The 23,011-nt window shown below is 31.8% G+C and overlaps 1 protein-coding gene across 2 annotated transcripts; it reads left to right on the top strand.

Annotated features, from left to right (window-relative positions):
- Positions 1–27: 27 nt before the first annotated feature.
- LOC148602965 (coiled-coil domain-containing protein 93-like) lies at positions 28–22,163 on the top strand. Of its 2 annotated transcripts, XM_088551342.1 has the most exons (21): positions 28–140; positions 1,856–1,969; positions 3,565–3,659; positions 4,391–4,601; positions 5,841–5,897; positions 6,486–6,583; positions 7,410–7,446; positions 7,733–7,819; positions 8,323–8,373; positions 10,003–10,089; positions 10,922–11,038; positions 11,257–11,319; positions 12,774–12,847; positions 14,033–14,189; positions 14,699–14,770; positions 15,430–15,538; positions 16,590–16,672; positions 17,675–17,712; positions 18,800–18,884; positions 19,522–19,635; positions 21,907–22,163. In XM_088551342.1, exons 1-21 carry the CDS (start codon positions 51–53, stop codon positions 21,949–21,951), a joined length of 1,884 nt encoding a protein of 627 aa, XP_088407468.1. In that variant the 5' UTR covers positions 28–50; the 3' UTR covers positions 21,952–22,163. The 2 variants fall into 2 exon arrangements, with proteins under 2 accessions (XP_088407468.1, XP_088407469.1); XM_088551343.1 differs by lacking the exon at positions 10,003–10,089.
- The last annotated feature ends 848 nt before the right edge of the window (positions 22,164–23,011 follow it).

Below are 23,011 nucleotides of genomic sequence, written 5' to 3'. Positions count from 1 at the left end.
AAACAATAAAAATTAAAAATAGAATGATCAAGTCATGTGACTTGGTCAAAATGGCGGCTAGTGGGAGTATTTTTGCAGGAAGACCAAGAACGGGCTCAAATTTACCGAAGCAACTTGATGCTGATGGAAATGAGGCCGAGGTTATATCATATAGTGAACATATATCTGATTGCCCAATTTTGGAGTCTAGCTTAATGTGTTTGTTGTGTAAAAATACTGAAAAATGCATGTTATCAGTTGAACTGATTCTGGACTGAAGAAAAACCTGTTTCTTTTGGATTCGACCGGTTACTGCACAGGCATACAAAAACAAAATACGTATTCCTGAGGCTTACCACAACAATTCAATTAACATTTTTGTATTGCATACAAAATGTCTCTTATAATATACAACCACTTAAAAATGTCCGAATATGCCAGCTTAGCCATAAATCAATCCTTAAGCTTAATCAGTTAACCCAACCTAAAATGTTTTATTCAGGAATCATTATACCAGATACAGATCTCATATTAATATATCACCATCTAACATAAACCATACTTTGTTGACATTAGAAATATTGTGGTCATAGTGGTGTGATGGTGAGTTGGAGAACCTGTTTTTTTATTATTAGAATCAGTCACTGACACATCTTTTGTTTGTTTACCTATCCTATTTGATACATCCATTGAAAGTACAATGTTGGGTGCAAGTGTCATACACATGAACTTTTGTAGTTGCATGACCTTTTGTTTTTGATGTCTAACATGTCTTAGGCCAAAACAAATATTTTCTGCCACCATCAAGAACATAAATAGGATAGGTTACCTGGTAAATTGTACATTGTAGGGAGTTTTTATTGTATACACATATAACATATGACAGGATCATTTGAAGTTTAGGTAGCAGTCTTCTGTAAATGTGATACACCTAAAAAGGCTACATATTTTTATTTTTGTAATTAAGTTGCTTTATAGGTCTGTATAATGAAATGTATAGTTATTCATTTCAATGTGTTTGCTGTTAGGAGATAATCAACATGGAAAATCCAATAGTTTCTGTTGTATTTAAGTGTCATTTACAGAGTTATCTCCCTTAATTTTGTATTGTACAGTACATTTTATATAATTTTTATATCCTATGAACAAGACTTACAAATGTTTATGAAAAGCCACATGTTACTTTCTGTTTATTATGACATTTTAAACAAAATATCAAAAATAAAAATATGTAGGCTTTCCAACCATGAATCACATGTTCCATGATTCTTATGTGGAGTGCTACTAAAATTATTGAATATGAGCCTTATACTGGGTTATGATGGAGCAACATGTATGGCTTTGTTGCCCTCAAGGTTGGAGGTGTTGAAAAAGGGAGAGGTCTGTTCACAGGAAATTGAATTTGTTTGGTCTTAAACTCCTAAAACTATAACTGCCTACAGGAACAGAGATCATCTGTTGGATTTATTCCTATGGGTTTAGAAAAAAAATACTCACATGTATACTAAATATAGTTGACAAGTTGATTTCCAGAGCTTGAAATATTGATGTCTTTAATTTCAGTAGAGTCATCAGGGCCTATGTAGGGAGAAATGAGCAAAAACTTCTCCTTGTTTGTGCTCACTTCTCCCATTTGTTTTTGACAGGGAGAAGTTTTTGTAATAGATAACATAGACAAACATGTCAATATTGTTATTTTCCAAACAAAATTTACAAAAATTTCTAGTCATTGATGTCTAGATTAGGCCCTGGTCACTCAAGTTACACTTTTAACTTAAGTACATGTAGTTTTAAGTTACGTAATCATTATGCAAAGTTTGATGCCTTTACACATGCATGTATGAAAGTGATAGGAAAATACACTTTTCTTTTTCAGTTTGATGTTAGGGAGGATGAAGAACAGGATGTTAAGCTTGGACAGACTTTGGACTTGCTACTGGCTGCTGGTTACTTTAGAGCAAGAATCAAGGGACTGTCACCTTTTGACAAAGTAAAATTATTCAGTAGATTTTAGTAGCTTTGAAACATATTCTACATGATGTAAATATTTTTGTATTAAATGAAAATCTGTTCATAGAAATCTGAATGAACAATGTATACTGGTTCAATATAAAAAAAAAGTTCTTCCATATTTTTTTATACATTGCTGTTACTAGAGGGCTCTCCTGTTCCAAATATTGCTGTTACTATAGGGCTCTCCTGTTTCAAATATTGCTGTTACTATAGGGCTCTCCTGTTTCAAACATTGCTGTTACTATAGGGCTCTCCTGTTTCAAACATTGCTGTTACTATAGGGCTCTCCTGTTTCAAACATTGCTGTTACTATAGGGCTCTCCTGTTTCAAACATTTATTATATCAATAATAATATCAAATCCATATTACTGTAAATCAAATATCTTTCTGCTTTTAAATGTATGGTAATATAAAAACATATTCGAAAAAAATAATGTTGTTTCTTTATTAATTTTCAAGAAAAATGCAATAGAATGAATAAGTATTAAGTTATCATCAGAGGAATAGCCCTAATTTTCCCTATTAACATGATCAGTGTTCGTGTTGCCGTTAAACATTCTACTTCTTTAAATGTACATTGAAGGTAAAGAGTAGAGTTCAAAAACAAAACTTTTTGCACTTGGTCCATGCTTCCAGGTTTTAATGGAGTCTTGGTTGCTTATTTAATTTTGTTATTTTGTTCATTTTATTTTTTTGTTGTGTATGTGTGTTGTCCCTGTCTAGTTTTGTCCTTGGAATATATACTTTTGATTACCACTGGAATGTTTCCCTCGATTACTCTTGCTAATGATTGATACATTTTGTATGACACTGGTATTTCAGGTTGTAGGTGGAATGACGTGACTACATTTTGTATGACACTGGTATTTCAGGTTGTAGGTGGAATAACGTGACTACATATTGTATGACACTGGTATTTCAGGTCGTATTGGAATGACATGGCTACATTTTATATGACACTGGTATTTCAGGTTGTAGGTGGAATGACGTGGCTACATTTTGTATGACACTGGTATTTCAGGTTGTAGGTGGAATGAAGTGACTACATTTTGTATGACACTGGTATTTCTGGTCGTAGGTGGAATGACGTGGTTACATTTTATATGACACTGGTATTTCAGGTCGTAGTTGGAATGACGTGACTACATTTTGTATGACACTGGTATTTCAGGTCATATGTGGAATGATGTTACTACATTTTGCATGACACTGGTATTTCAGATTGTAGGTGGAATGAAATGGCTACATTTTGTATGACACTGGTATTTTTGGTTGTAGGTGGAATGACGTGGATACACTTTGTATGACACTGGTATTTCAGGTCGTAGGTGGAATGACATGATTACATTTTGTATGACACTGGTATTTCAGGTCATAGGTGGAATGACGTTACTACATTTTGTATGACACTAGTATTTCAGGTTGTAGGTGGAATGACATGACTACATTTTGTATGACACTGGTATTTCAGGTTGTAGGTTGAATGACGTGACTACATTTTGTATGACACTGGTATTTCAGGTTGTAGGTGGAATGACGTGACTTTATTTTGTATGACACTGGTATTTCAGGTTGTAGGTGGAATGACATGGTGTATTACCACATGTAATTTTGATGTAGATGTTGATCTGTTATTTCAAGAGAACTCCACCATTGGTCAAAAAATGTAAGTACACTATGTAAATTGCATTAAAAATTCAAATTTAGATGCAAATTTTAATGCCTTGCAAAGGAAAAAAAACGGAGCAATCATAATTTTTCACTTTTGATAACTTCATGACAAGGCTTACATAGAGCTTTTGCTTTTCACTTAAAGGTCAGGAAAAGAGGTAAAAAAATAATGTAAGTTTGTATTTAATATGATGCAGGTGTAACCAGTAAGAGGTCAAAGTTGAATATTGGCTTTTCTTTAAAGAATAATCATGCCTTTTACAGTTTTATGTTAAATAGGATTTATTTTTCTTCTTAACTTTACAAAACTTAAAGCTCTAAGGTAAAAACATTTTGCTTTGTTAAAACAGGGACTTTACATGTATATAATTCCTGGTTAAAGATACGAAACTAGTAAGATCCTTACTCCACACTACTGGTTGCTGACTGGAATGTTAGTACACATACTTATATTATACATTTGGGTTACCAGTATACCTTCCTCAGGTTAACTTCCTGTCAGACTTAAATCAGGTTCTCAGTGCTTCTTAGGTCAAAGGTTAAATTCGTATAGTTTACTTATATGAGGACTTCTTCCTCTATTAATACTTGAGAGGGTTTAAATGAGGTTACTACCTTAAATAAAAGTTGTATGGCACTGTGGATTGATGTGGTGTAGATTTTTCAGCATATTTACATTATTGCATTGATTGACTAGAGTAATTCTTACCCACATTACATCTTCAGTGCCCTAACTGAAAAGATTGTAGCAGTACTTCCAAAAATGAAATGCCCGCACAGAATAGAGCCTCATCAGATCCAAGGTTTAGATTTTATCCATATTTACCCAGTTATGCAGTGGTTGGTGAAGAAAGCTGTGGAAACTAAAGAGGAAATGGGAGACTATATCAGATCATTTGCAGAGTCACAGTTCAACAAGAACCACAAAACTCCAGAGGTTTTATTTTCTTGATTTTATATTTTTGCTCAGAGGTTTTTGTTCTATACTTTTTTTTGAAAATACATTTATTACAAAGTTCTGCATTAGTCAAAAATTGCAATTTCTTGTTTTTGTAATGTTCATGTCTGTGTCCTGTGTGTGATTGGTATGGTAATTTATACTGAAAACATTGTGTTCACAATTGTTTGTGCTGCAGCTTATTAACAACTAAGAGATTGTTTTTTTATCTGATACAGTTGCAAATTAAATCTGATCCAGCTGCAAATTAACAATGTTTTATCTGTAGATAATTATATATTTTACATGTTTACAATTTGGTAAAATTTAAGGTTTATTAAAGCTACTACTTAGCAATTTTTAACATGAAGGATCACAGTTATAACTAGTTCTAGTGAAAAACCAGGCAGAATTCTGCTATTTTAAATCTGGATTGTACTGTTACATTTCTCTTTTACTTCTGATTTTGCCAATTTCCGCTTTGTTTGTAGACCTCGTAAAATCATCTCTGGGAAAACTATCCTTGCACATGAAATTATAGAATAAAAAAATTAAATTATGATACCTGTGCCTCCTTAGTTTTGTGTTTGAGGAAAATCTAGTAATTGAATGAAGAGGATGTCCATACTAAAACCATGCAGTGTATGGCGTATGAAAAATTCTGTTATCACAAATAATGTATCCATTTTATATCACAAATGCATCCTTTCTCAAAGTTGAATGTTGGCTTTTGTTATTAACTGCAAAGATTAAAGAGGTATAAATTTGATAAAAAGCACCAAAATTCATTGATTAAGGGAAATAGCATTTCATTTTGTTCAAAATTGGGTTGCTTTGCTAAAGAATTAATATCATTTTTTTTGTGCCCTCCATTGTTGATCAAAACAAAATATTATTCTATTTGGTATACATATTTATATAAACATTACACTGGAACAAAAAAATTTGGTGGGAAAAGTTAATGATGTGCCACTCATTTCATAGGATTTGCCTGATTTTTGCATGGACAGCCTCTTAAGGAGGTAGACCTAGGGTAAGGGACATAACTCATGAAATCAGTGATATGTTTGTATCATATTCAATTTCACCAAAGCCTTTCAACCTTTTCTCTGAAACAGAATGAAATCACTCCAAGTCACTTTGATGCTTACATGAGATTAATGTAAAATGATGAATACAAACGTTCAAATGATTTGTAAGACTTTTGTCCCTTATGAAGTTGTCTATGTTGTATTGCAGGATGTTTTGTTTGATAACATGAAGGAAAAGTCAGTCACTTCAGTTGCAAATGTCAAGGTAAGGAATTACAAAACTAATATCCTTCTGTAAATAAACAAACTCTGTGGTTTGGTGTTGTGGCGTGATGCTAAGATAACAGTGCTTGTTGGTTGATATCTTGTAAAGTGATGCTAAGATAAAAAAGCCTGTTGGTTGATACCTGGTGAAGTGATGCTAAGCTAACAGAGCCTGTTGGTTGATACCTGGTAATGTTATACAAAGGAATTAAAATTGGTTGTCACCTCCTGGTGCTTGTAGATAAATACCAAACACGGTTGCAAAATATAGTAGGATTTAAAATTGGTTGTCACTGCTTCTACACCTGTCAAGGTTGCAAAATATGGAAGGACTAAGAATTTTTTGTCACTGCTTCTGCACCAATCAGCCATGTCCACAGATGTTAAAGTGATGATTAGTTGCTGGGAGTAAGAAAATTATGTGTTATAGTGCAATACTATGTACCTGTATTCAAGGTGCAAAGGTGTGACCTGTAATTCACACAATTTGTGCCTGAGAATCTCAATAACTCAACCATTTTCCCTCAATTGTAAATTATAAAAATCTTTCACATGCCTATGTTTTTGCACTTTACATATTTCTTGATAGGAGAGCTACAAACCTCAGAGAAGATACCGTAGACCAGATGCGGAGAATCTTAGAGATGAAGAAACAAGAGTCCATTCTACACTATTGGAGTATGGCAGGTATGATATAACACCATCACTAATGGTTTTCTCTGTAAAAAATACAACAATGAAAGATGGTGAAGTTGTAACTTAAGCTCCACTTAAAAATAATGCATAAGCAGATAAAAAGTGATTCATGCATATCTTTTTCACAAAATATTTTGAGTGAATAAAGCAGAAAAGAAAGCATTTGCATTTTCAGTGTTAAAAATACCTGTGAAAGTCAGGTTTAAAAGATATTTTTTTTTCAATTTAGTCAGAATCCACTACAAAACAATACAGAAAAAACTTCTGACCAGAATCTTAACATTTTTCATTTGTTACATACATGTAATATACAGCATTTCTGATGAAACAAATATTGCATTGATTAGGCCAAGTAAATGGTGGATTCTCATCCAACCTTCACAAAAAATATTTGGCGGGTTTGAGGATTTTATTTTATTATTTCTTAACAGATATTTGCCAGCCTTATTTTAGCTATTTGAAATATTGATATGTTCTGAATCCACATAAGTTTCAGATAAATAATACCATTTTGATTTATTAAATATATTTAGACTACTTGGGGTAAAATGTCAAATTAGTGGTGAATCAACCTCTGCATGATTTTTAAATGAAATACATATATGGAAACTTGATTTTTAAGACTTTTTTTTAAGTACAAAATTTTGTTGATTTCTAGGAAGATAACCCCTATTTAATAACCATACTTCAACAATTCTTTTAGTACTTTTACCAGGTTTGACCCAACTTTATTATGTTAAAAGTTCCAATCATGCTCTCACTTTCAAGTGAATTAAAATTTTACCACTATGATCTGATGAAGAGTCTATTATTGTAGGAGATATGGAGTCAGTAAATCAGACCAAGAAGAAAAGGTAGGAAACATTGCTATATTATTCTTTGGCTGTTGAATCTTCACCCCAACAAGCAGGTGAAACTTTGAGAAATTTGTATTATTTCAGCAATTGCATTGTGCTCACTTTAAAACCAGTCTGACCTTACATCTGTTCAAGATTTGTTAAATTATTGTCATCCAACCTGTTTCAAAATACTATTTCATTAACTCATATTTGGTATACGTCTTTTTTTGAGGATTTTAAGAATTGTTTCATAGAACTGTATTGATGTACTATATATGTTTTTAATTTGTCTTTTTTCAAGGATAATGAGAAAAGTGCCAAGAAGAAAGCTGTTGCAGCAGGTCTGGGAGGGGAGACAACTGAAGAAGATCTACAGGCTCAGGAAGAGGTATAAAACATGAATATCACATGATTTTCACTTGAATTAAGAATATTTTTTTTACACAGTTCATATGAAATTCATGTAAATGGAATTTTCACATGGAAACCATGGTGTGTGAAGTGAGTTTCTTGTGAAAATCACAGAAATAGCATGTTAAATTTATGTGAGAGTTTCAGTATAAGCCAAATTCATTAGAATTTCATATGCACTATGGTATGGCAGGTGTAAATTTTGCCATTAATTCAAACAATTTTGGTGGTACCGTTAGTGGGACACAAAGTATGTGAGTCCAGAGTAAATTTTTTCACGGAATCTATTTTCGCTTTTTAGAAGGACAGCTAAAATACACTAAAATAAGCACCTCACAAATATTACCCGCTGTATGGTATTTAAGACTCTGCATATTGAACTTTGGTATGTTGGGTTCACATTAGAATTGTAGAAGTTTGGAATGTGATTGTATCACCAGATCAAAATTATTTTGATATATTTTGTTTGTTTATTTACAGAAAAGAATAGCCATGTTGATGTCAGGAATGTCAGCCATGGGAGTTCAAGAGGTAAGATCGATATAGAACAATATTGTATAATTACAGTGAAACTTGACTAAACTGAACCCCTTTCAGAATGAAGCATATGTTCAGTTTAGACAGGTGTTTGGATTATAAGATTCTGAATGTACTAGAACTGACATAAAGGGAACTTCAAAATATGTCTTGTTTAGACAAATGTTTGGATTATAAGGTTCTGAATGTACAAGAATTGACATAAAGGGAACTTCAAAATATGTCTTGTTTAGACAGATGTTTGGATTATAAGGTCCTGAATGTACAAGAACTGATATAAAGGGAACTTCAAAATATGTCTTGTTTAGACAGGTGTTTGGATTATAAAGTTCTGAATGTACAAGAATGGACATGAAGGGAACTTCAAAATATGTCTTGTTAAGGCAGGTTTCCTATTTATTCAAAGGTTCGTTTCAATAGGTGTCAACATATTATTGTTCCTCCAATCATTTTTGGTGCTAATACTGTTTTGACAGTTCAGTTCCCCACATTTTAATAGTCATGCAAAGGACAGAATTTCTCAACACTCTTGTAAGAAATCTCGGTTGTTCAGAAGGGACTCATATGAGAATTATTGGTCCCAACTATCATGCTTTTAATTCTTAAGTAGCTGTCTTTGTAAGAATCATGCAAAATCTGAAAAATGTGATACACCCTGAAAAAGGCTACATATTTTTATTTTTGTAATTAAGTTGTTTTATGGGTCTATACTATGTAATGTGTAATTATTCATTCAAATCTGCCTGCTCTTAGATAATCAACATTGAATATCCAGTAGATTCTATTGTATTTGAGTGTCATTTACAGAGTTATCTCCCTTAATTTTGAAATCTACAGTGCATTCTATACAATTTTTATCTCCTAAGAGCACGGGTTATATGAAAAACCACCTGTTAATTTCTGTTTACTATGGCATTTCAAACAAAATATCAAAAATAAAAATTTGTAGGCTTTTTACCCATGAATCACATTTTGCATGATCCTTAGCTGGAGTGCTACTTAAGCATTGTAGAATTGTTTGTTTGATTATTTACAAATGTGATAAATTTATTTTTTCATTATGCATTGGTTTGTTAAAAATTCTTTTTTAGCATTTAGTGGATGATAATTTTGATATGTGTTTGTACATGTTGAATTTAGAGTTTTTTATCCTGAATGTATTTTTCTGAGTTTGTATATGAAGTAATTTCCAATGTTATGCTATTTGCATTGTATTGAAACAAAATAGTATATATTCCTGAAGGTTATTCTAATGAAACAACAAGCCTAAAATTTTGCTAAACTCGGAATAAAAAATGTCAAGTGAAACAGAGATAAAAAACAACAAACGTTTTACTGTCCATTGTCCAACAGTGGTATACCTGCATATAATACATTATTGGAATATCTTGAAAGAATCTAGAAGTTTATAGGTCAAAGGTCAAGGTCAGATGTAAACTGTTTTCTTGACATGAATATACCCTCTTTAAGCACCACCCTTCTTACTTCTAGTATCTTCAATGCAGCTTTGTCTAAGCAAAAAAAAACAAACAAACAAAAAAAAAACAGAAAAAAATGGATTTCTTTTTGCATAAATTTGCATGTTTTATGTTCAGTGACATGGTTTTGTTTTTGCATGTGCAGGGAAAACTTACAGCTAGCGCTGTAGGATCTATTGTTGGCATGCAGAGCGCTCAGATTCAACAAATCCATACTGAATATGCTGAGAAGGTTAGTACAATCAGAAATTAATTTCCAGAAGCACAAGATCAGGGTTGACGATTAGCTCAGGAAGAAGCTAAAATTTGAACTGAAATGGCCCGTATGTGATTGTTGCCCTGACTTTTATGTTGCCTGTCCTCAAGAATCTTGTAAGTTTGTAAAGTCTCAGTCTAACCACAATTTATTATTTGAATTCATTAAGAATAGTGATGCAATTTCTTTACTTCATTTTTTTTCACATTTTTTTTTTACAAGTAGTGAACAAAATTGCTTTCTTTTTTGTAAAATTATTTCTTCATATGATTTCCTACCAGATATTTTGAAAGATCACTTTGATCCAAAATTTACAAAATTGTTGACTAGAGAAACAGATTGTTTTATTGTTACTTTTGGATTATCCTATATGTCAAATCTTATTATATGTGGATGTTAGCACACCTGTGAACCTCTGAGAGTGGTTATGCAGTTGATCTTCCACTATTTTATGTGGGAGATTTTTTGTGATGTTGTTATTTATGTTAAAACTATAAGATATTTTTAAAAAAGCATAATGGAAAAGGTGGAAACTGCAACAAGAATTTTATTCAAAGGACTTTTCACGAAAGGATGCTGGAAATATAATGTGTTAGAAATCTTTGGAAGGGGAGTTTTTTACCTTTCATGCAGGAGACCCACTTTTTGAAGGAAACAGGGCTCATATCGTGGGAGTCTTCCTCAAATTGTGTGTTTTGTGTGTGTGTGTGGGGAGGCTAAGAGGTATGTGCTAAGCCTCTGTATAGGCTTTGATTATATACAATGGAATCAAATAATTTATTTGTAAGAATTTTTTGTATATTTTCAGCAATCTGAGATTGAGCAGATAGAGAAGACAGAAAGGGTTGGTGGAGAACAACATCACAAACGCGTCATGGCCGCCATGAACAAACAGATGGAACAACAAAAAACTAAACTGGATGAGGTTTGTATTAGAATTTAATGAATATAAAAAATTTGAAAGTTTCAAGCAAATTGAAAATTGCAGATTTGAATACAGAAAGGACTATCATTATGTAAAATATAGCATATGTAGCCTGAAAAAAAGCAGTGTTACCTCAGTGGGTTTTTCTACAGAATCACCTCTACAATAGGCAGTGTTTGATTTTTATATCAACTGGTACTTAAAAAATTTTTTTTCAGATTAAAACCAAACATGATGAGCTCCACAAAACCTATCTGGAAACGCAAGCAAAATACAAAGAGGTATGTATCTTATCATGACTTCATGACTTCTGCATAAATGCCAACCTTTATGATTTGTCTGTAATTTTTCGTGAATTTCTGGTAGAATATACGGTTTTAGGGTCAACAGTCTATTACTAACAGATTTTAAACATTTACAGTTCGAGCCATTTTTGGTTTAGAAAACATATTCTGATTATTTTTTCAAGGCATTGCATAGACCATTGAAAAAAAAACGCACTGGGGATTTTCATCATGCAGTGGGTTTGGGTTTCACAAATGTTATTAATCTCAGTTAAGACATATCTTAACGTTGCATCCAAAACAAATTTGGAATGTCAGCATAAATTTTAATGAATATTACTGACATTATAGACATTTCAATTCTTTTTTACCAATTGTATCAAGAAGGGGTTGGCATCTATGCCTCTGCCAAGGAGTCCCTATACCCTTTATTATGGAAAACATGTCAAACGTCAAAATGCTGCAGATGAGAGGTTACTCCTTGAAACACTTACATGTACAGCTTATTGAAATTTTGCTATATTAGTATGCTTTGTATTTTTCTATTTAGCTTTGAAATTGAAATGACACCCTAAGAAGAAAATACAAGTTATTATTAATGGATAGCAGTGATTTACCAAATGTTCTCAGTGTAAAAAAAAAATCGATAGTTTCGCACTGTGAAATGAATTTGGTAATTTCACTCTCACACTTTCTCCTACCAAAACTTCAAAACACAAATATTAATCTGCTGTTCACAAAATATAAAATTTATCTTGAAAATAGCAAAGAATAATAGAGGAAATCTATATAATACGGTGAAAGTACTATTGTTCGTAGGGTACCAATTTTCGTGGATTTCATTGATACGCCAAGCCACGAACTTTGGTTCCTAACGAAAAGAAGATTTCCTTTGATGTGTATATTGAAAACCTTCAAACCACAAATTGAAGAATCCACGAACCTGTGTTTCTTTCGTAATCCACGAAATTTGGTATTCACGAATTAAAGTACTTTCACAGTAAATATGATAATCAGTTGGTAATCGTAAATAAACAAAATACGATCACTCATGCCAAAAATGCATAAAGATTTAACTTGTGCACGGAACAAGTTCTCCAAGCTCGTTAAATCTAGGCGTTCTTCGGCACTTGTGATCATATTTTGGTTATTCACTCTTTCCAATCAATTATCATATTATTCTTTTGTTAGACATTTTGTTAGATGTAGATGTGAAATACATTACTGTGTTAACATTTACTTGCCAAGTCAGTCCCTTTACAAAACAAAACTTAGTCTTTTTCTAATGTCCCAGAGATTTAGCAAAGTCCTATCTTTATGTATGATTTTTTTTACTTTGCTTGACTACATGTATTTGGTCAGAGCTTAAAAATATAGAAAACATCAATCAAGTTCATTCCATTTTACATTTATGGTTTAAGATATAACTTTTTGGTTGTTAACAATCACAGGCTGAGTCAAGAAGTGGGAGAATTGATGAAGAGATGGAAAAACTAAACGAAATCGAAACTGAGGAAAACCAAAGGTAAGAATATGAATATCAGAAAGAGGCTTTAATCATGTACCATATCCGATACGTACTACACATAGCTTCGTGTCACTTTATATGAACTACATGTACTTTTTTTTTCTATTATTAATGGATGGATGAAAATGATAACTAATGAAATGGGGTTAAGATAATTTGAAATCAGTATAAAAAATATCCTTCTAAGAAGTTGAATTTTCACCTAATATTAAACAATGGTGTCTGGTATTGAATTGTTAAAGCTACAGAAATGTGTGTCTATTGAAGTGTCAAAGGAAGAAAAATTCTTGGAAAAGCAATGCAGTGAATATCAAGAACACAGCAGACAAAGAAAAAGTCACAAACAATACTAATGAATTAAAAAAAAGCACTTTTAAAAATCTTGGTATGAACGTACGTGCTTAAACTTTAAATATGTTTTGGAAGAGGTTTCATTTAAGAACAATGGCACTTCTATTTCTACCTAACAGGAGAAAAGATCTGTTCTTAATACCATAGTATACATCTTTCTTTTTATCTGGATTTGACATTCAGTGTGAAACTTGGCAGGTGGTTCAAGAAAAACAGGATGCTTATTCTACCAGTGCTCCTGGATCATATTCCCACTAAGGTTGAGTCTGGGTTGTTGATTTATTCCTCTCTGTATTCTTCTAAGCAATTAGTGTTGTTTTTTTGTTTTGTTTATCTGTCCTTTTTTAGACCTTGTCCCGGGATCATGAATATCTTGTTTCTCATTCTAATCAGGTTTTCCTTGCTTTTACTTGCTTCTATCATTTGGCTGTTTATCAAAGGAACATGAAAGAATATCATAAATGAAAAATAAGTGACAGTTCTTAGGGCAAAATAAACAAATATTCTAGATTCTCATCCTCTAGAGACTCACTTTTTTCACGCTCCCGGAAAAATTTTATTTTTATTTTTTTTTCCCAATTTCAGTCGATTTCTTTCAAATTGACAGCGTATTTCACTTGAATTGATTAAAAATTAAAAGTAAAATTTGCCGGCTCACCCCTGATTTTGAAAAATGCTAGATGAGAATCTAGTAATTTTTTTATGATGGCCTAAAGGCAAACCAAAAAAAAACATTTTCCAACAACATTATTGCTTTATTGAATTTGTTAATTGGAAATTTTTCTGCACCATTTTTTTTTAATATATATATCATTCAATGTTAAATTTCAGCATTCTTCAGACGTTAAGATCTTTGGTTGCCATGAATGAAAATTTGAAAAAGCAAGAACAGGAATTCAAAGCCCATTGTAAAGAAGAGATGACTCGACTGAAAGCTCAAATCGATGATCTCAAGTCACAAGCTGATGAAGAGGATTCAGGAGATAAGGTAGTATACTTTTGAAATGAAAAATGAAGTCGTAGGCTTTGTTTTAAAATAAAGAATTGTAAGTGAGGGGATAGGGCTGTGATTGGGAAGAAATTGCAATGTGTGAGGATTAACATAATGTAAAGAAATTGTTGTGTGTGAGGAGAATGGGCTTTTACTAAGAGGATAGTATGTCTGGTAACTGTTATCAAACTTATTTCTATATCATAGCAATTTTCTTAACCTTAAGAATTAATTGTTAGGAATGATACTTTACACGGATGATTGTAAATAAGTTATTGTGAAATTCTACATCTGTGACAAAAAAGTACTTTTCTGGACTATGGTAGAAGTGTCATCTTATTGATCTGAATTACCAATTCTCATTGTGGTATAGCAATCCTGAAATCCAAAATTCTGAGATAATTCTTATTTAATCTGTAAAAATAACTGTATGTAATATAAGTTTTCATTGACATCCATAAAAAGAGTACCTTCTCAAAACTTTATTCTATAATTTTTATTTTCAGGAGAGAGCATCTCTGATAGATAAACAGTATGAAGCAGATAGAGAGAAGCTACACAAGATTAGACTGTTGTTGGTAGGTGCTGTGAAAGTACTATTGTTCATGGGATACCAATTTTAGTGGTTTTCATGGTTTGGCCACACCATGAAATTTGGTTCCCAACGAAAAGGAGATTCTCATTGATTTGTTTACTGAAAACCTCAAATTCAAGAATCCACAAACTTGTGTATCTTCCCTCATCCACGAAAATTGGTGTCCATGAATTAGAGTACTTTCACAGTATAAAGAAATTCTCTCAAAATGCAAGTGAATGTTTTGAAACAATAATTTGCATTTTGAAAATGTTGCCAAAATAATTTATGTGTTTTTTTTTTCATATTTTGACATTCCTGAAGAGGTTGTAGTATGTCATAGTTCAAATACGTGTAAAGGTCAGGCAGATTCTATATTGACATTGACACCACAAAGTATTTTATATGCATTGGTAAAGATACCATACACCTTAAAGCAGAAGATGAAGATTATTTTTAATTTCTATATAATTGTTAAAAAACTATTGAACATTGTCATACTACCTCTTCTATGTTATTAATGTTTCTTGAGTATTTTCAATGTGAATGGAAGGAATTTCAGCAAAAAGCTTGGTGAATTTAAAGTTTGGATGTATCACTACCTACCTGATTCTTATATGGACTTACACAAAGTGGTAATGAGCAAATTCTTTTTTTTTCTAGGCCAGGAAGACTAGAGAGATTGCTGTGCTGCAGAGGAAGATTGATGAGGTACCATCAAGGGCAGAGCTGAGTCAATATCAGAGAAGATTTATAGAACTTTACAGCCAGAGTAAGTCAGAATTATATCATGCTGTTTTGTATCAAGTGCATTGTAAAAAATAATATAATTTAGGCACAGCCTTCAACCGAGCATTGCACTTAAACATTTTTATTACATAGATTGCAGTGTTTTATCAAATGTTCCCAGTGTAATAAATTTCCATAATTCACATTGTGAAATAAATTCAGTAATTTCACTCTCACACTTTCTCCCGCACAAAACATCACAACTTTGATATCAGTCGGCCAATTCACAGAATTCAAAATACATGTTGAACATATCGATAAATTATGAAGAAAATCTATATAATAAATAGGATAATCAATTGGTTATCATGAATAACCAAAATATGATCACTTGTGCCTAGTTCCGCACACTCGTTAAATCTAGGGGTTCTTCAGCACACATGATAATATTTTGGTTATTCACTCTTTCCAATTAATTATCCTAATATTCTTACATTTGTAAAATCATTGAAGAAAGGGAAATAGCTTAAAGGGACAAGGTAAGATAGCTAATTTTTTTTTGTCCATGTAAAAAAAAATAATTCAGCATATCAAATCTACATACTGTAAATAATTCCTTTTTATTTTTTCTATGTTTTTGAATTGCTTATTTTAATTTTAAACAAATTTAAAGGCTGCTTTCACTTTGAATTCACTTCCCTGACCCATTTTTTCAGGCCTGTCTGATACATATTCCTGTTTGAGTGAACTTTCATCTTTAGCCTTGCATGCAATGATCAGTATAAAACTAATGTACCAGTACATGTAAATGCTTGTGAATAAACTTTTTTCCGTTGTTTCATGGACATGATATATCTTGGGGTGATTTTTAATTATGATGAAATGAAAAAGAAATCATTTTTAAAAATACATGTACTGTAGATCAAAAATTTTTCTACACTTGAGTACTCTAGTTCTCTGGGTAAACTAATACTGACTTTTCATTCACTTTCCAGCCTGGGTATTTTAACAACTTGCATGTCTGATATGGATATGTAGACCTTATATTTGATGGATGAGAGATGTATTTCTATGCATTTTTCCTCTCTTTTCAGTATCAGCCACCCACAAAGAGACCAAACAGTTCTACACCCTATATAATACACTAGATGATACCAAGCTCTATCTTGATAAAGAGGTATGTAGATGCTCTTTAACATACCCTAAACCATGAATTTTTGTGGCAGTTTTATTTTCGCTACTTTTCGTGGAAAGACCTATCACCTGAAATTTAAACTGTTGCGAATATTTTTTTAAATAACATTGTAATACAATTTGAGAAATGATAGTACAAAAGCAGATTGATCACAGAAATCATGAAAAAGAGATAGCCCCAAAAAATTTGCGGTTTACAGTATATGGAAAACAATTCGGTTTTCATTGACAAAAAGTATACCGATTCTCCCTGCAAATGTGATATGTAAGAGAATTGAAAACAATTTGAGGAACGATTGTACAAAAGCAGATTGATTACAGAAATCATGAAAAAGAGATAGCCCCAAAAAATTTGTGGTTTACAGTATATTGAAAACAATTCAGTTTTCATTGATAAAAAGTATACCGATTCTCCCTGCAAATGTGATATGTAAAGAGGATTGAAAACAATTTGAGGAACAATTGTACAAAAGCAGATTGATTACAGAAATCATGAAAAAGAGATAGCCCCAAAAAATTTGTGGTTTACAGTATATTGAAAACAATTCGGTTTTCATTGACAAAAAGTATACCAATTCTCCCTGCAAATGTGACATGTAAAGAGGATTGAAAACAATTTTTCTTGGATTGTCATAGTGCTATTTTAGATTAATAACTGTCCTACACCTAATGGCTATAAATTTGAAATTATGGAGGTTTTTTCCTAAATACAAAGTTTCCAGTTTGTTTTAAGAACAAAAGCCCCTTTAAAAAATAGGATACTTAAATGGCCGACTGACTAAGGGAGACAATCCTGTAATCTAAATAGGTATTAAGCTCCATGGCACCAGTGAATGCCAATGCATCTATAATGGACCACATATATGTACATGTACAAGAATATTATGGTGAAAACTCATATTGACCTATAATAAACTGTTACAATAACAGCTCAGTTGAAAAGTTTTTTCAGAACAAAATAAACTTTTATTTTAATATATTTCAGGTGAACTTGCTGAACTCCATTCATGATAATTTTGGAAAGTATGTATACTTAAATTTGTCATGAGCTAATGCCTTAATAAGCATCTACCTTTATGATATCCCTGATTGGAAGGTGGGACTATGTAGTAATAGGGGTACCAATTTTTGTGGATTTCATGTGTAAACCAAACCACAAATTTTGATTCCAAACGAAAAGGAGATTTCTATTGATGTGAACACTTAAAACCTCCAAACCATGAATTCAAGGATCCACAACTTGTGTTCCTTCCCTAATCCATGAATTAAAGTACTTTTTCACTATCTGTTTTTCTGTCTGTTCTTTCATTATGTAGACAGGTACTCTTCTGTTATCCATTACTCCACCTACACTAATCAACGAAATTTAATGAATTTTTTAATTATGTGCACATCCTATATTAATTTTTGATCTGTCTGTTTTTGTGGTTTCCTATAGCATTTATAAGTGTAGGACCTGCATTGTAAAGACCATCGATTTAGTGAGGAATCGTAAATTGATATTTTTAGACAGTATCTTATATCTCTGTAGAATCGATGGTTTTTTATTTAACTTGGTGTATACAAATATAGACACTTCTGATTTTCCAGCTCTTTGGTCAAAAGATGCATGTTATCAAATGGGGAACTGAGGGTATCAATTATATGAGCATTGCTCAGTTTTATACCTTGCCACACAAAGTGGCAAAGTATTAAATGATACCCTCTGAAAATCTTCATGTCCATCTTCCAATAGTTTCCAGATTATTACTTTAAAATTTAAGGAAGGATTGTTTTCAAACTTTGTATAGTTATTGAGTATTTTAAAATACAGATCAAATTTCAAGTTCAGTTTGTTTGAGTTATTTACACAAAAATCATTACCATTTAAGTTTTTTTTTGCCAAAAAAAATTTTGTCCATCATGGCAAGGATTCAAATTATGTGTTGCTGAAATATTGCTGTTGGGTGTTAAACCCCAACAATCAATCAATCAATCAATTTATGTTCCATCACATGTCCTATTCTTCTAGTTTAACTTGAAGAAAAGAACAAATCTATCACATGAACATTATCATTGCATGCGCTGTAACTTACAATTGCTTTAGTGACATGTGATTATCTTATTGCAGAGCTATGTCATCCCAGTCTTCTAAAGAACAGTTCCTTAAACAGTTTGAGCAGATTGTGGAGGGAATCAAGCAGAACAAAGCCAAGGTATCTTGTGATAGTGTAACTTCTCAAGTACTGAAGTCGAAAAGAGAAACTTTCCACCATTTTAAGAAATGCAGGAATTCTTAAAGAAAATCCAGTTTATCAACTTGTACATTATATGGAATTATTTTGTTTTAAAAAATATGAGTTTAATTGCTAAATAAAGCAGACTAACATATCTTCTGCAGAATGTTTCGTGGTTTAATTTCGAAACATATCTCTATAGTGTATTTCTTTTTTGCTGAATGTAATTTTTACAGCCGTTACATGTATATAATTTTCATAAATCTGGAACAATGCAATTATATTTTACTATTTAAAATTTTGCCAACTCTTGTTAGCATAGGTGATCATTTTAATTCTGTTTTTTTGTTGTGAGGTTGAGAAAATTCTGAAAAACATTACTGTTAATGTATTAATTTTTGCACTTGCTAATTTTCAGTTTTTGTCAAGTGAATACATTCTGCAGGTATCAATTTTTCACAGTTACAAAAACTTGATTAGCATTATATAGTGTTAAAAATAATTTTTTGGTTTTTTTTTCTGTCCACCGTAAAAAAAGCTGAAATAAGTATGTTTTCAGTAGGAGTCATTTATGCTTCATTTAAACACCCAATTAATACACATCTTAACATTTAAGTTGGAGAAAAGAAAACAAGAAGAAAAGATGAAGAGAGATAGACTAAATGACCAACATCTAGACCTGATAGAAAAACAAAGACTGTACTTCAAAACTGTCAAAGAATTTAAAGAGGTTTGTATTACTACAATGAAATCTATGTAAACCCAAAACCTGTCCGAACTAAACACTTTTTGAGTTTCCTTCATACTGATGTAAATGTATTTTGAACCTGGGTAATGTGAACATCTTGACAGTCAAGGAAAGGTTTTGTAGATAGGTTTTACTGTATCATGTGTACTGTGGTTTGTCTTTATTTCTCAGTATATAAGTTTTACTGTATCATGTGTACTGTGGTTTATCTTTATTTGTGGCTAGATAGGTTTTACTGTATCATATGTACTGTGGTTTATCTTTATTTGTGGCTAGATAGGTTTTACTGTATCATATGTACTGTGGTTTATCTTTATTTGTTGATAGGTTTTACTGTATCATGTGTACTGTGGTTTATCTTTATTTGTAGATAGGTTTTACTGGATCATGTGTACTGTGGTTTGTCTTTATCTGTGGGTAGATAGGTTTTACTGGATCATGTGTACTGTGGTTTATCTTTATTTGTTGATAGGTTTTACTGTATCATGTGTACTGTGGTTTATCTTTATTTGTGGGTAGATAGGTTTTACTGGATCATGTGTACTGTGGTTTTTCTTTATTTGTAGGGATAGGTTTTACTGTATCGTGTGTACTGTGGTTTATCTTTATTTGTGGATAGATAGGTTTTACTGTATCATGTGTACTGTGGTTTATCTTTATTTGGATAGGTTTTACTGTATCATGTGTACTGTGGTTTATCTTTATTTGTGGGTAGATAGGTTTTACTGGATCATGCGTACTGTATCTTTATTTGGATAGGTTTTACTGTATCATGTGTACTGTGGTTTATCTTTATTTGTAGATAGGTTTTACTGGATCATGTGTACTGTGGTTTATCTCTATTTGTGGGGATAGGTTTTACTGTATCATGTGTACTGTAGTTTTTCTCTATTTGTGGGTTGATAAGTTTTACTGTATCATGTGTACTGTGATTTATCATTCTTTGTGGGTAGATAGGTTTTACTGTATCATGTGTACTGTGGTTTGTCTTTCTTTGTGGGTATTTATTTCTGTTATTCTGGCAATGTGGAACCAAGAAATCAAGAATTAAACCAACAATTATCTCTGTAGATGAAGTCAACACAGATAGAAAGATTTGAAATGTTTTAAATATTGGCATCATACATGTGCCATATCAAGAATGGACATCCCGTCACCCTATTATTGCTTAATTTAACGACTAATCAGTGTATATATGTACTTATTTGAATCTGAATTATGAAACGTCATATCATTGTTGTTTTACTATCTCTGTCACACTGCAATTGCACCTGGATTTTTCATTCGGAATGGCTGTTGTTGTGAAACATGGTCGACAACATTCCGTTCATCTGTGGCCACATCCATTTAGTGCCTGCGTACAGAATTTTATCTAACACAAACTTGTCATTTCATATGCAGTTCAGTAGGTGCTTATAAAAAATAAGAGAATAATGTATCCGCAGAAAGAGATTTTCAAAATATTTGTCTTTAACACTATTACAAAAAAGATTTGTTTCAGTTATCAATTCACTGGAAATACAGAAATACACATGTATCCATTTTTATTATTTTATTGACCCACAAAAAATCTTTTTTCATCTACCTGTGAAAAGTGATACCCAGAAATTAAATGAATCCACAGTATATAGAAGTTCAGTGGCTAATATGACTAAGGACATTATTTTTCTTTACATGCATTTTCTTAGACAGGCATTTTATGGGAAATAGCTGTCCGTCCATCTACTTTTCCACACATAAGATCTGGTAATTCAAAAAGGGCTTTGATTGGTTTTATCTTTTTTTTGAAGTACATGGTTTGACAGTGCAGAAGGAAACTCTCTTTCTTGGGGTGTTTATGTAGAATTTAGAGTTATTGGACTTTGAACACCCAAAAAAGGGGACTTCACATTTACACTCTGTCCGTTAGTCCATCTGTCAGTCTGGAAAAAAAATTGAAGTTTTGCGCACTTTTTTCTAAAAACTTGCAGATAATGAGCTGTTTTTGGTATGTGAGACTTCCTTGATGTGTTACAGATCAAGTTTACATTTTGTTCCACAATGCTGATTTTTTCCACAGCTTCAAAATCATGGTCATTTCCTAAGTTAGTCATTTATACTTGATGATCCAAGGTAGGCTTTGGGTCAGTTATATATACAGCCAGTAGGGGACTATATATTGTTTTGCAATATTCTCAGAATACTTGATTTTAATGGATTGAAAAGCATTTGTATCCAATAACATGTATCTCATGGTTTAATTCTTTATTACAGGAATGTCGAAAGAATGAAGTGCTTTTGACTAAACTGAAAAGATAACAGAAGACAGACATGAACCTTGCAAAGATTAATTGACACTAGTCGAATGTACTGTGCAGAAATTAAAGAATGAATTGCAATGTTTAAAAGAAATACTGACTCTAAAGTTGTAATGTCTACTAGATAAGGAGTAACAAGGAACAAAACACATTAAAAAAAAAAAACAACAAATAATCATCTTTTGGATTATTAGAAAAAATAATGTAGCTGCATGATGGGAAGTTCGTTGTTTTTTCTAGCCTGTTTCTATCAATGGCCGATTATTTTGAAATATTAAAGAATTAGCAATAATAAAAATTTCGTCTATTGAAAAATAACATAAAGTTTCCATGTGCATATTGTTTATTGCGCAAACTGCAATAGACAAAATATGCACATGGAAATTTATGTTATTTTTCAATAAAGGAAATTTTTATTATAGCCAATTCTTATGAATTAATTTTAAAACATATTTTCCTCTTTAAACATGAGAAAAGTAGCTCTGAATTTAACTGAATAGGGGCGTGTCAATATTTTTTTTATCCATTGAGATATAACAAAATTATTTTAACCAATCAGATTACAGTATTTATCTCAAATTAATTTATTCATATTTGATAATAGAAACAAGTGCCTGTGGTTTTATACAATTAAAATGTCCAGTATTTTGTTCCATTGAACCTTTATCTTTCCAGTGTTTTGGTACATGGATTGAATATCGGCCAAAAAAATTTTTAAAGCGAAGCGTCAGCTGTGAGATTATTTGAATGCGTCAAAATAAAAAAGTATGGCCTAAACATGACATATGAAGCAGATGATCTAAATATATCTTTAATACAGTCTCAACTTTGCTTTTAATTACCCAACATTTTTTGTTTTTGTTTTTTTGTTTTTTTTGTTTTTGCTTCATCAAGAATTCATTTGAGCTACATGTAATACATAATATTGATTTATTTTGGTGGATATTTGTTTTGATGGCATATTTTTTTTAAATATGAAGCTGTCATTCCTTTTTCATTGTTTCTGATTCTGCATTTAAGCATACCTTATGGCAGGTTATTTTTTGGGTGTAAAATTTGGC

Source organism: Perna viridis, chromosome 11 (assembly GCF_037379345.1).
Source record: "Perna viridis isolate PV_CMFRI_1.1 ecotype Kerala chromosome 11, ASM3737934v1, whole genome shotgun sequence".
Classification (NCBI taxonomy): Eukaryota; Metazoa; Mollusca; class Bivalvia; order Mytilida; family Mytilidae; genus Perna; species Perna viridis.
Note: the sequence above shows the minus strand (reverse complement) of the source record. Positions and strands in the feature narration are given on the sequence as shown.

Coding starts and splice junctions, on each gene's coding strand:
- LOC148602965 (XM_088551342.1), top strand. CDS start 51: ATGGCGGCTAGTGGGAGTATTTTTGCAGGAAGACCAAGAACGGGCTCA. Junction 10,090..10,921: donor ATACTGAATATGCTGAGAAG/GTTAGTACAATC, acceptor GTATATTTTCAG/CAATCTGAGATTGAGCAGAT. Junction 19,636..21,906: donor CTGTCAAAGAATTTAAAGAG/GTTTGTATTACT, acceptor TCTTTATTACAG/GAATGTCGAAAGAATGAAGT.